The sequence below is a fragment of the Thermobia domestica genome, chromosome 18 (genome assembly GCF_964235325.1).
Source record: "Thermobia domestica chromosome 18, izTheDome1.hap1.1, whole genome shotgun sequence".
In the NCBI taxonomy this organism is placed as follows: domain Eukaryota; kingdom Metazoa; phylum Arthropoda; class Insecta; order Zygentoma; family Lepismatidae; genus Thermobia; species Thermobia domestica.
Window position 1 is genome coordinate 13,377,944 of NC_137471.1, and position 14,715 is coordinate 13,392,658.

The 14,715-nt window shown below is 37.2% G+C and overlaps 1 protein-coding gene across 2 annotated transcripts in view; it reads left to right on the forward strand.

Annotated features, from left to right (window-relative positions):
• The first annotated feature begins 4,477 nt into the window (after window positions 1-4,477).
• LOC145674826 (uncharacterized) overlaps window positions 4,478-14,715 on the forward strand; it is a 232,226-nt gene continuing 221,988 nt past the window's right edge. For both annotated transcript variants that reach the window (XM_081745046.1, XM_081745048.1), the window contains exon 1: window positions 4,478-5,014. In XM_081745046.1, coding sequence (XP_081601172.1) covers window positions 5,006-5,014 — 9 coding nt within the window. In that variant the 5' untranslated portion in view covers window positions 4,478-5,005. The remainder of the gene's footprint in view (window positions 5,015-14,715) is intronic.

Consider the following 14,715-nt stretch of genomic DNA (forward strand, 5'->3'; position numbering starts at 1 on the left):
CTATGCTATGCAAGCCAATTAGCTTGCTTTAAGCTTGTGGCAAGCTAGTTAGTTACATCTGGGCAAGGCTTGGGGCAAGCTTGTCTCCACAAGTTAAACACAAGTCAAATTATCTCAAACCCAAGCCAAGTATAAGCGTATTCTCATCAATGGCAAGCTTTATTAAGCTTATTGCAAGCGAAACACACGCCAAAGAAGTTATATGGAATTTTGCACTAAGCGAATTTACATAAAACAGTATGAAATCAGTATAACTTAACCGTCTGACTAAATCTATGCTACAATATATTGTCCCCTCACCTCCCCAATTTTTGAAGCACATGCACGACCATGAAAACACCCAAGTCTCCCATCCGCTTCTGCAAAACATAAAATAAGCATAATTGTTACGGTTTAGTTGTGACACACAACGCGCCGTTGCTTCTTACAAATATCTAACATGTTGCTATATTAGCCGCGAGTACTTGAAATTTCTACCTTTTTATATAAAAAACGCAGAAAAATGTTTATACTTTAAACACAGCGTTCAGATAAAGTTTATAGTAAACTTTAAGTTAAACTTGAAGTTTATATTAAAATATATGCAACAGTTCTGTATTCTTTCGCGAAATAAGTAGTCTCAAATCTGCTGCCATCTATGTTCACATTTATGCTTTATACATAAATACTACAATTCGTTATGCCTCATAGTTACCGAAATATGAGGAAATAAAGAGCGATATTATAGGTACGTGGGACTAGAGTACTAGAGTACTAGACGGAACAATTAAAAAAATAATTAAGTTTGTCCTTTATTCAAGCTGAATGCTAACAAGACACTAACAACGCGAACACTACCTTATCGCCGAAAGTAAGGAGGTCAGCGTCACGTGGATTTTGAGAACAACTGAAAATCGAACGCGCGCTGGCTTTTTACTTCAATCTAAAGAAAAGCGTCTCGCAAGCGAAGCGTGGGTTGCCCGCACTACGGCTTGCGCTAAGCAGAAATAAGCTTTTGTGTATAAGCCAAAGCGAAATAAAATCAAATAAAAGCGATAGGCAAGCTTGCGACAAGCAAACATGCTGTCTGGGTAGCTTTTGACCCTCAACATTCTAGCCGAAATTGATGATGAACGAAATCGATTCCTAGCTTTTGACCCTGAACATTCTAGCCGAAATTGATGATGAACGAAATCGATTCCTAGCTTTTGACCCTCAACATTCTAGCCGAAATTGATGATGAACGAAATCAATTCCTAGCTTTTGACCCTTAACATTCTAGCCGAAATTGATGATGAACGAAATCGATTCCTAGCTTTTGACCCTCAACATTCTAGCCGAAATTGATGATGAACGAAATCAATTCCTAGCTTTTGACCCTCAACATTCTAGCCGAAATTGATGATGAACGAAATCGATTCCTAGCTTTTGACCCTCAACATTCTAGCCGAAATTGATGATGAACGAAATCAATTTCTAGCTTTTGACCCTTAACATTCTAGCCGAAATTGATGATGAACGAAATCGATTCCTAGCTTTTGACCCTCAACATTCTAGCCGAAATTGGTGATGAACGAAATCGATTCCTAGCTTTTGACCCTTAACATTCTAGCCAAAATTGACGATGAACGAAATCGATTCCTAGCTTTTGACCCTCAACATTCTAGCCGAAATTGATTATGAACGAAATCAATTCCTAGCTTTTGACCCTTAACATTCTAGCCAAAATTGACGATGAACGAAATCGATTCGTAGCTTTTGACCCTCAACATTCTAGCCGAAATTGATGATGAACGAAATCAATTCCTAGCTTTTTGACCCTTAACATTCTAGCCAAAATTGACGATGAACAAAATCGATTCCTAGCTTTTGACCCTTAACATTCTAGCCGAAATTGATGATGAACGAAATCAATTCCTAGCTTTTGACCCTCAACATTCTAGCCGAAATTGATGATGAACGAAATCGATTCCTAGCTTTTGACCCTCAACATTCTAGCCGAAATTGATGATGAACGAAATCGATTCCTAGCTTTTGACCCTCAACATTCTAGCCGAAATTGATGATGAACGAAATCGATTCCTAGCTTTTGACCCTGAACATTCTAGCCGAAATTGATGATGAACGAAATCGATTCCTAGCTTTTGACCCTCAACATTCTAGCCGAAATTGATGATGAACGAAATCGATTCCTAGCTTTTGACCCTCAACATTCTAGCCGAAATTGATGATGAACGAAATCAATTCCTAGCTTTTGACCCTCAACATTCTAGCCGAAATTGATGGTAATCTGTCACGTTTTGAGATTTTTTGTTTGCCGGGTGGACGGACAGATAGACAGCCAAAATAAAAATATAAGGGAGTTTTGATTAACCAGACTCCTTTGAAATATAATGTCCCTTTTTAAAAAAAAATCCATGAAAAACATTGTCCCCGATAGATACAATATTTATCCTTCTCCTCTACATTAAACAAGCTTTATTTTATTCATCTTTATGTGCTAAATTAACCTGTCCCTCCTTTGATATTTTAAAAATTTCGGTACCGTCATATTTGGCTTGTCGAGTACTATAAGAATCAAGCAAACAAAAAAAGTTGAAGTGTCCAGTTTGCCTCCCTCCTACAAACAGGCGCGGATCCAAGGGGAGGGGGCTTATACCCTTTCCCCTTGACGCTTAGATACACTGGATAAAATGGGCTTCAATCTTACTTTACACTGGATAAAGCTGCAAACTATGGTTTAGCCCCTTCCTTGATCATATCCTGAATCCGCCACTACCTACAAATATTATAGCTATTTGAATAACAATAATGTTATTTTCAATAAATTGCCATTGTTAAATATTATTTTTATATATCTATTTAACCTATACACATAAAAATGAAAGTTACTAGGTTTGTGGCTTAATAACTCTTTAAAACAACCCGACCGATCTCGATCAAATTTTCAATATAAATCAGTTTCGGGCCTGGGATAGTTTTTATCATTTCACTTTGGTGGTGCAACTTATGGGGAGACGAGGAGATATATAAAAATGATCGAAAACGACCGATATTCGTGTCCAATCCATAGTTTTCGGAGTGGCTGAGATGAAGAGTGACACTTCCGATGCCATTTAAATCTAAATTCAGTCCCGCAATTTGGGTCAGGGGAGACATTTATATAAAATGATCGAAAATCACCGATATTAGTGACGAATGTGTAGTTTTCGGTGTCGCTGAGATGAACAGTCACACTTCCTATGCTGTTTAAATCCAAATTCAGTCCCGCAACTTCAGGCAGGGGGATATGTATAAACATGATGGAAATGACCGATATTAGTGTCGAATTCATAGTTTTCCGTGTCTCTGAGATGAACAGTGACACTTCTGATACCGTTTAAATCCAAATTCAGCGCCCATTAGTACTTTATGTTCAAAATGAAACGTGTTCTTTCCGTATATGAAGAAGGAGTATTCTGTTAGTTTTTAATATACTTGGCCCTGAAGTTTGGTTGTTATTTTGTCCTGACCATCTCAGATGTAGACCATCCATTTAGCTCATAAACTGTAGGTTAAGGAAACATAACGTAGGTTTAACGAGAGAATCTTGTTTCGGTGGCTTTAACTTATGGGTTCCATGTTAATTGTATTTATTCCTTGTAGTCTCGGAATTTATAGATGGCATACACGTATAATTTTCTCTTCTTAAATTGTAATTGTTTAAAATTATTTGTTTTGGAAACACAGCTCTGGAAACAAAATATGTTAAATGTTAGCCAGAAGTTTCTCGGTTGTTTTCTTGCGGTTCCCATACATTCCAGAATTGACTCAGATATTCGTGCCAACATAATTTTGAAAGCTTTTTAACTTTACTACTGTGGTTTCCTCGTCTTTTAAAAAGAAAACCAACGTCCCGCGTTTCGTCTTCATTTGCTCCTAATCCTTGACCAACTGCAAAAAGTATGACGGCAATCACGGTATTTGTTCTTCAACTGTTTTTTCCGGACACTTCTCTCGCGCCTGTTCCTCAACTCACGGTTTTCCCATTATAATGCAGCAAATACGCGAAATGCCTTTGCATTCAGAATCTGACACACACACACTCAAACACATACACACTCGACTGGCGACAGACTGGCGGCTGAACACCTGGTTTGCCTGAGGATTTGTGACGTCAGAAATGCCATGACAGATCACGGCTTTCCCCCCCTCCTCCGCCCCGCGCCAATCCACGTAGATTGTAGTACCAACCTACCTTTTAGTCCCCGGCTACTTTAAGCGATCGCAAAGCGTATTTATTGCTCCTGCGTATGCTTGAAATACGCTGACCATGTATTTAAATCTGAGCGGCTAAACATGAACGCGAAAGCAATAAAATCGCTGAAAAAACGCCGGCTCGAGCGTATTTGGTGCAGGTCGGAACAATAGACCGCCTGCTGTTTAAAAGATTTCAAAAGGAAGGACAGAAAAGAAAGACGTGTTGCCAGGCAAGGGGATTGTAGCAAGAAACAGCTGCTTGGAAGACGCTTTGTGCAGAGAATGGAACTCTGCTATTATAAAGTATGTGTGTATAACAAAAGAAAATTCACAAAAATAGAAGGAAATTCCGAAAAATTAGCTAATTACAGAAAAATCTATGTAACACAATAGGGTGATTTCTCGTGATACACTTGATTGACAGTTAGCTGATGCCATGGTAATCTATAAGCAAAATATTTGGCTTTAGGCAAAAGATGAAACAACGAAATAACTTGAATTTGAGCCCCTATCTCCGAAGCTCGAACTCCACCCCCAAACAGATAACCACAAGTGTAATCCCAAAGAGAAATTATCAGTTGTGTTTGAAAACGTGTCCTGTGTACATATCCAGTCATGGTTAGTGTGTTTAACACAGAGGCGTTTATAATCGAAATACAAAATATGCCATGCCTATATGATTTAAGAGATCCGAACTACATGAATCGTGACTTAAAAATAAAAATGTGAAGAGAAGTGGCTGCGATATTTGTTCCAGACTGAAAGGGAATGGAACGGAATTCTCAGAATGAAGAAGGTAAGAATATTCTTATTTTATGATTTCATTTAATACTGTTAAGTAGAGCTACATCGAGCCAAATTGATGTTCACTATGAATAATAATAATAATAATAATAATAATAATAATAATAATAATAATAATAATAATAATAATAATAATAATAATAAATACTTTGTTAAAGTTGTGCCAACTTCCAATATACCTAATATATACCAAACCTTCAGGCGCAACAGTCCGAAAGGGCCAGGGTCGCCTATGCGTCATTTTATGGGGTGGATGATGGAACAATTGCCCTTAGATGGTTTAAGCCATAGATGTGTGCACAGTAGAAAGGCGGAAAATGCCACCTCTAATAGTTTGGTACTTAGGTATATCGAAAATGTTTTAAACAGCAAAGACCATAATTTTAAATTGGGGTTCAATACATCTTATTCTCTTTCCAGTCTTTGAAATGACCGAAAAACTACGTTGCCAAATTATTTCGAAACTTAGTTTTGTAAAACAAACACATAATGTTTCAGTTTCCAGACATTTCTTTCCATGCAGCTTAGAAATATTCCTGGGAAAGATATGTTTATTTTATTTTATTTATTTATTTTAACTGTAACTGCTCGTGTTTTATCAACTTTGTTCTGAAACTGAAAATAAGGTGCTAAAATTGGAAGAGAGTAGGAATTTCAGAAGAAGCCAAAATCATGAGAGGAAAAAAATTAAAAGATTAAACCAGAGAATTGGTTAAAAATATCATGATGTAAATTTTATACTTGGTGGCTTGGAATTTAGCGGTCCTTTCAGCACCGAAGCTATACAAGATGTGAACCTACAGTTTAAGGTGGAATCTAAACTACCTTTATGCGCTGAAACTTTTCAATGATCTCCCACAGGATTCGAATCCGGAACCCCATTCTCCAAAGGCACGTGCATAGCTAGTAAAGTATAAAGTAGTGTAAATGTTGGAAGTTATTGATTGGGGCCTAATATTTGTTTTCGATACAGAGGATATCTTTAAGAAAATGCCTCTTGCTTCGTCTCTTTCGACTATATCAGCGAGGCTACATCAGACGTGAACTACAGCTCAACGTGGGACCCTAACCACATAACCCCCTGCCTAGAATCGAATCCAGGTCTACCACTTCTGGCGCGGGAAATGAAAAGAAAAGACCTGGAAACCCTGACTGGCTCATAGTATGATTTACAACTTTGGTGAAACTAAAATTACCGTTTAGCCACTTAGGCCGCGTTCACTGTGGGGGGTAACGCTTTGTCGACTAGCCTAGTCCTTACTTGTTGCACCGCCTTCTCCCGCGCGACTTTAGCGCCTTTGAAAAATCTGCGTGCGAACTCCGTGCAAATTGGCACCAACCGAGACGATGTTCTTCAGTGGGAAGAAGAGGGTCAGCGCCGGTGGTTGAGGGAGGGAGTATTTAAACAGGTAAACATTGGCCACGCCAAACCAGGCAAAAATCTCACATAAAACACCGCAAAGTAACGTCTAAGCAAGTAATTGGCAAGAATGTGACAGGGCACCTGTTATCTATTGATGGTGTGAAACCGAAACCTCAGGGACAGTTTACAGTTCCTTGCATTATCCTTTTGTGTGTGTGTGGAGGGGGGGGGAGAGGTGTTTACACATAATAGTGTTGTCAATAAATGATTGATTTTCAATATTTTACAAATTATGAGAAAGAACCATCAAGCTTCCAAAGTCCCCAAAAGCATGAATGGTTTTGTATACTATTTTACATTTTGAGATCCATATAAGAAAGTTGGCCAGGTAAGCATCAGGAGCACACCCCCCAGAACTTCCTAGCACAACATATTTTCCTACACTTTTTCAATAAAACCATACTTGTTTTAACAGGGAAATGATTGAAATGACAATAAAATCTTTGAGTTTTACGTCCCACTCTTATGCCACCTACAATGATGATGAAAAATGGACGAAATGAAGAAAGTGGAAGGAAACGGGAGAACCCCGAGAAAACCGAAGCACACGGTGTTTGCTCCCCACAAAGTTTGTCCTTGGCGCGAGCTGGGATCGAACGAGGGACCCCATACACCAGAGGTGAACGCTCTACCACTTTTTTTTTTTTTAAGTTAACTGGCACCGAATGTGTCTCAGTAACTTACCTGAATTACTTATTATTGCTTTAGTCGTTTAATTTGCTAGGCGGGCGCGGTGGCGCAGTGGTAAAGCGTTCACCTCCGGTGCTTGGGGTCCCTGGTTCGATCCCAGCTCGCGCCGTGTGGACCTTGTGGTGGACAAACACCGTGCTCGTGGGTTTTCTCGGGGTTCTCCCGTTTCCTCCCACTTTCTTGATTCCACCATTTCATTCGTTTCTCATAATCACCGTCTCCATTAGCCTAACCGGCATAACCGTGGGACGTAAAACTTAATTTCGTTTCATTTTTTCGTTTAACTTGCTTTTTCCAAGTACCTAGAACGACAGGGACACGAACACAGAAACATCGAGGACAGTTAAAATTCACAAAGGCTCTCCTAGCGGGAATCGAACCCGGGACCCCGTACACCAAAGGCGCACGTGCTAGGCACTATACCAGCGGAGAGGGCAAACCACTAAGCCACTGTGGTATTGATTGATGTAGCATAAACATTTGATCTTACATTTCATGTTCTTTTTCTCTTATAAAAACAATCTGTTTCTATCTCCCCCCCCCCTCAAAACAGAGATAAAAGTATTTTGCAATTACTCATCGATTCTTTCTGCTTATACCTGCGTTAATTTGATTTTGTTTGAATTTCATTTTAAATTTGTAATCCTTTAACTGATTTCATGATTTCAATGACAAGAAATTAAAATTTAAATCGAGTAAAACACTGATACTTACTTTCCCTTTAATACCGCAATCTAAATTATTATTATTACACATTTAATGTTCGTGAAAACTTTACAACGAAAAAAATTGCTTGTGTTTTAAGCGGATTTCGTTATTCTACACATTTACAGTTATTAGTGGAACTGTCAATGATATTACGACAGGTTATTCACTTTAAAATGATAAGCAAAAAAATTGTAAACGACACATGTGTAGCAATAGCAAGTATTTCACAACTATTTTTTTTTAAATGAAAAATATAGCAGTTACAATCTGTTGAAAAGGAAGTACTGATAACTCAACTGTATACATTCATGAAAACAGTCAGTAAATAAAATTATATTTACTGAACGTTACAGGTAATCTATTATATAAAAGAGAACGCACAAATCCTTTGTTAGCTCATCACGCTAATACGGCTGAACCAATTTCTTTCATTTTTGGGGGGTTATTAGGATTTGGACCCTAGATGGTTTTTATCATATCACTTTAATTTTTAATTACCAGTGTCTTGAGATAATTGACCATTCAAGTGTCCATAACGTACAAATCCTTTGTTAGTTCATCATAGGTATAAAAATAAACATATTTATATGCAACCCGCATGACCGTGTCACTCGGCGGGTTAACATAAATGACAGGCGCTATAATGTTAACATTTACTGCAATTTGAAAGCGAAAAAGTAAAAATTATCTAAGTAACAAAGTTTATTGCGTTCCGGGGTGACCGCAGCGAAGCGGGGTGAACGCTGCTAGTTTTTTGATAAACAAGTAATATAGTATGAAAGACAAAAGTAATTAGATAATAAAATTACGTAAATAGTGTCTAAAATGTTAAGAAATGCTGCTATACATAATTGTTGAGTGTGAGAAGTAAAATAACATATTAGAAAAAAAACATTAGTCCTATGAGAAAAAAACATTATTTTCTTAGAAAGAAGCGTTTTTAATAAGATGGTAATTGAGCTACATTACAAAAGGTGATTGACAAGAAGAACCGATAGCCTTACGTTCCATTTACACCACGTGGGGCTTTTGAAATTATGTCCAAACATGAAGAAAAACGAAAACAGCATTTTTGGAGTTACGTTCCTCTGGTTTTCATGCGACGATATAATGAATCAGAAGGTACAGAAAGTAAGAAAGTTTATAAATTATAATAATTTTGTATGCCTGGCTGGAGTAAGTTCATGAAAAACTTTTGTGAGAAACAAGCAAGGAACCATTTCATTGCCCACGTATTTATCCTCTGATGCCATGTAACGAGGACACATAACAAAAAAGTGTAATGTTTCTTGCATACATGCAAGGAGCAAGGCGATCTTAAAAACAATAAGAAAGGTCCATAAATATAGACATCTCCCGATAATCATCCCCCGTGCAAAAAAGTCGAAAAAAAAGCGGCATCGTACGCGGTTAGATCTGATGAAAGTCTATTTGTGTACAACATTAAGAGTTTTAATCCCGGCGAAATTAAAATACCGCTAATTTTACAGCAATTATGTGATATCTTCAAATAGATAAAAAATAATCGAAACGTGGAACAAGAGCTCCCTAGACAATATTATTTTACATGAGAAACCGTTGTCACGACTCACTTATCTGCTTTCGATTTGGAGCCATTTTGAAAATCGGCATTTATTTTCGCGTTTCTAAACAGTTGAAAACTGAAAGCCACTAGGCGACTTGTGATAACGGTACCTCACGCAAAATAATATTGTCTAGGGCGCCCTTGTTCCATATTTCAATTATATTTTTATCTATTTGAAGATATCACATAATTACTGTAAAATTAGCGGTATTTTAATTTCGCCGGGATGAAGACTCTTAAGGGCTTCAGATGACCCCTCTCCATGCGAAAATCTGATAACAGACACTTACTTTAATTCATTTTTATTCAAGATTCGAATATATTTGTAATGACGTGCTTAATTATTAAGCATTAGTAAATGCTTTTCATTATGTACGGACGATTGTTTTATCAAGTTATAATTTTTATACTATAAATCATGAGATCTTGAGAACTCCATAATCTAGAGCGTTGGACTTATGTCTAGAGCGTGGTTGCGGGTTCGATTCCCAGCTGGCTTCCTAATTTTTCGGCGTCCACCCAGTGTCGTGAAGCAAACTGGGGAGTCACGTGAATAAAAGACATGACGACCACTAAGTCTAGAAAAAGAGAAAGGGCGACGCAGCGCACTGACAAATAGGCTGGTCGTAGTTCAGTCAGTTGCTAACAGATGGCGATGGAGCGACTCAAGACCCATAAAGGGCTGTCATGCCAGTGGTTAGTTTACTCATGATAGGCTATCTAAGACTTGGGTTAACTAGTGTTGTTCACGAGAAATTTCTCGTCTCTCCTCGAGTTTGAAAAAGTACACTCATGTCCAAAATTATTGTCGCATGTCTATAAATATGTTGTTGTAGGAATATAATTTGATAACTAATTCGCCCGGTATTTCTTATAATGTTCATTTGTGTATAATCAGCAAAGACATGCATGTGGCAAATTTCATGTCAAAAGAGCAGTAAATAAGAACAATAAAATAAAAATAAAACTTTCTTATCCACTTAGCAACATTTTGTTATACTCATTCTAATTTTTGTATTTATAATTCTTGTCCTATGAAATTTACCACAAACATACATTTTCCGATTATACACATAATATCAGTATTAAAAGTACCCTGCAAAATCATTATCGAATTATATTCTTACAAGAAGACAGTTATAGATATGCGACAATCATTTTGGACACGAGTGTACTTCTCATAAGATGGGATGAAAAATTTCTCATCTCCTATGCAATATTACAGGGAAAGTAATAATTACGTTTCGCACCACACATGTTTCAAAAAAAATATTGACAATAATAAATATACAACACAACGACAACAACAAAAAAAAAAAAAAAAAAAACAAATCGATGATAGTAAAGAAAATGTGTACAATTGGATTAGTGCAAAGGTTCAACAAACCCTTCTTGGTTATACTGAGTGGAATGCGTGTCGAAGACCACTTTTGGTTGCATGGTTGCATGTAACACATTTTTTTTTTGCATTATTTATTTTTAATTAATTTTGTTTTCTTGCAAAATAAAACAAATTTCTTCTGCATTCTTTAAAATGAAAATTACACAACCGCTTCAAAAAAAAAAAAAAAAGTATTTGTAATATTTTGCTTTTCGTCCGTTTTTATCTTTTATTTTACTTATTTTTTATTTTTTTACAAGAAATAATTTGTAGTACATTTAAAATGTCTGCTTTCAGTGCAGTTCTATAGCTGCACTCTTTTTCTTATCTAGCTTTTTCCTTTTTACTCAGTTAGTGTATCTCTATAACGAGACAGTATTACTAGGATAGTGTTAATAACAAAATCACGTATACTTTTTTTAATAGAAAGAAGAATTGTAGTTTGCTACACAAAGTCAAAGCGAAGTGACAGGGGTGCCCACAAGGGGGGCATTGACGCAAACTGCGTCATTGAAATATTTGGGGGGGGGGTTAAAAATCTATATAAATATGTTTGAGAGGGTGTAAAAATTAATCGAAAAGATTTTTTTCATGGAAGAATACCTACGGAAAGGCAATTGAGAGGGGGGGTGCATCATGGACATGAGGGGGGGGGCGGGCACCAGTGCGAAGTGATATAAACGAAAGAACGTATATCAAAACGTGATTCCCTTTAACTTATTAAAACCATCGAGCCAAACCACTTGGCATAACGCCCCTATTTGTGGGCCTGAGCCACTCCACGCCATCTGTTAGCAGATGGCGGAACTACATTAAGCTTAGCGACGAAAGTGTGGTTAACTCGCCGCGTCGCCCTCTGTCGCTAACCTGCGTATCGGAAGCTTTCTTTAGGACCTAGTGGACTCCCCAGTTTTGCCTCACGACACTGGGTAGACGCTGAAAATTGGGGAAGCACCGGTCGGAAATCGAACCCGGGACACCACGCGGACATGAATTCAACGCCATGTGTCCCCATCACTTTAACTTATTACCAAAGATAAATATTTTTTGCAGTAAGAAAAAGGAGTAGATCATTTCTTTTCATTAAAAAAAAAAAAAAAAGATTATCTCTCAATCTCATACAGTTAAAGTTCAGAAATCACCCTCGAAACCAGACTTTCATATCTGTACAAACAAACACAACGGACAACACGCCATACTACTGGAGACAGTGGCGTATTTAAGATTTTGCTTCGGGAAGGGCTTTGTTAACTTTCGGGGGGGGGGGAGGCTTTGCCTGAAAATGGGTCAGATTTTGGGTGGCTTAAGCCCGGAAGCCCCCTCCTTAATACGCCACTGACTGGAGACAATATATCAATGGGGGACTTCGTTTGCACGACCCATTGATCTCATACGACCTGCTCTCGACATTCAGGCACACAGATTTCCCTTCAATTTCAATGGGATTTGAAAGTCACAGGACAATATTTGGATGTCTCAAATCATACTATAATTATCCTGCAAAGAGCCCAAAAATGCCGAAAGGGAAGTATCATTTCCGGGACATAAGCAAATATCTGAACTTCCATAGCCTATCAACGGGAAGTCCATTTAAAAAAAAATAAATAAAAAATTAAAAAAAAAATCCCGATTTCATGAAGGTGATGTTAGCTGTGGAACACAAAATACAGATTTCACCTCATTTCTATGACCGCTGGCGATCATTTTCTGATAAATGACAACATACGCAGATTCAGAAAAGGCATTTGGAAAGGCACAACTCTCCGCCCCACGTGAGCACTTCCGGTTTTAGTACATTAGAGGTGGAGATAGAATAGACCCCCATATACTTGAGGTGCTTAATTCATTGTAGGACACCTCCTCGTTCAAGAGTACACTTTTTTCCACAGTGAAAAAAGAGAAGAAAAACACTGATAAACTCAATACCTAAAATTTCATTTTTCCGAGAACCAGTTTTCAGAATTTTCCGAGAGAGGTCTCTCGAATCCCCGACAAACCTGAGTGGATTTACGTTACCTGGTATAAATTACCCCGGTTTTGAACTGCGTATTAGAGCATCCCCACTGATTTTCAAAACCTGGCGCTTCTGAAACTAACTTGTATTAGAGTTAGTTAGCACGAAGTTTAAATTTATAAGACAGCATCTTGTATAAAAGGTAACGTGAGAAAAAAAGATGTTTTAAGTACGCTGTTCAGTACACTGTTTGTTACTGAGTCCTTGGAAACATTTCAAATTCTAGAAAAAGGTCTTTTATATGTCCATTATAAGTCCCTCTCTTTTCACATATATTGCACCCTCTTTAAGAGCAATTACCAACAAACATTGCGTCCAGAGCGTTAAGAGAAAGAACCACAGTTTGTTGAGTCATTGGGTAGTCAGTCATATACATACACATGACAAAAAACTCTGTGCACATAGTTATAATAGGTTTATCACACTTTTACCCCATCTGTGTGAGCTTGCACACTATACACACGTGGTATTTAGCAGGTGTTATGATTGGTGTACTTTATTTCTTAGCTATTTAAACATTACACACACCTGAAGCCATAAGGAATTCTAACAGCTGTCATTAGAGGCCTCGGTTGGAAGTAAAGTGACGGCTAAATGAAAATCCTTGTTGTTTAAAAATACTTTTTTTTCTTGCTTTTTTTTTCAAAGTTGTTTACATATTTTTGTGTTAACTAAGCTCTCTTTTCATGTTGTTTTATGCTTATACTAAAGATAAATTATTATTTTTTTTCTTTTTTTTACATTTTAAATGATTTCTTTTTTAAAAGATTCCTCTTACTTAACTTAAACACTACCGTTCATATTTCTCTTATTTTTTGAACTGTCAAAACTATTTAGCATAATGAAAATTGTGATGCTTAAGCAGGATATACGTACATTTTATGGCATAAATGTACTTCAGTAAATCTGTTGTATGTTTGTAACTACGTAATAATAGTAACTATCTTGTAACCAATGTTTCTTCCAGACAAGGTTTTTTTGGAGGGCACTGCCCCCCGGAGCTCTGAGAGTGGTCCCCGGAGGAGACAAAAATAATACTTCCATACTATAATAATAAATAGAATAATACCAGCAGTGCCCCCCCGGAATACTAAGTGTGCCCCCCCCGGAACATTTTTTTCTGAAAGGACGACTGCTTTTAACTAATAATATTCAATACAATATAGATGGTGTCTGATCAAATAGTGCAAAAAATGTTTCAAATGGTTTAAACACTTTTTAGAAACTAATTTTGGTCAGTATTTAACATGTCCAAAAATGCCCCTGATGTGCACTATCAGTGAACAAAAGAGTCTGAAATGCTCTCTAACTCTTTCAGGAGTTATGGTGTATAAATATACAATACGTGGGTATTGTTTTAAAACACCCATATAACATCTATTACTGCTGGATATGTTTATTGCTCAATCGTACATGCATTGCGAAACAGATCACATGTGTTTTGAGAAGGAGCTCGTCAAGTTGATGGGGGTAATGACGTCATCTGTTTAGCCTTCAAGAGTACAACGCAAAAGGTTTATTTCATTCTCTTACAAATGTTATCTAAAAGGTTTTGTGGGGTCCAAAACATATATAGACCATCAGACAACACAAACTTATAGAACAAAGCATTTTTTGTTGCGGATAAAATATAAACGATGAAGAATAAGCTTTTATATTTGATTTTAGTCACCACAAGGATAAATAGTGATGTGTTAAGAAATTTTTACATTTCGTCCTATTCTTTTGGAGACTTCTGGTTTATTTTGGAATATTCACCGCACACTGGTAAATATTCCCCCCCCCCTCTTTAGCTTATATATAAAATTGATATTTTGTAGGCGGATTGCGTACATCACTTAGTATTTTTCAAGTGATTTTGAGATCTGTACGTCAACACAGGGTTGGTCCAG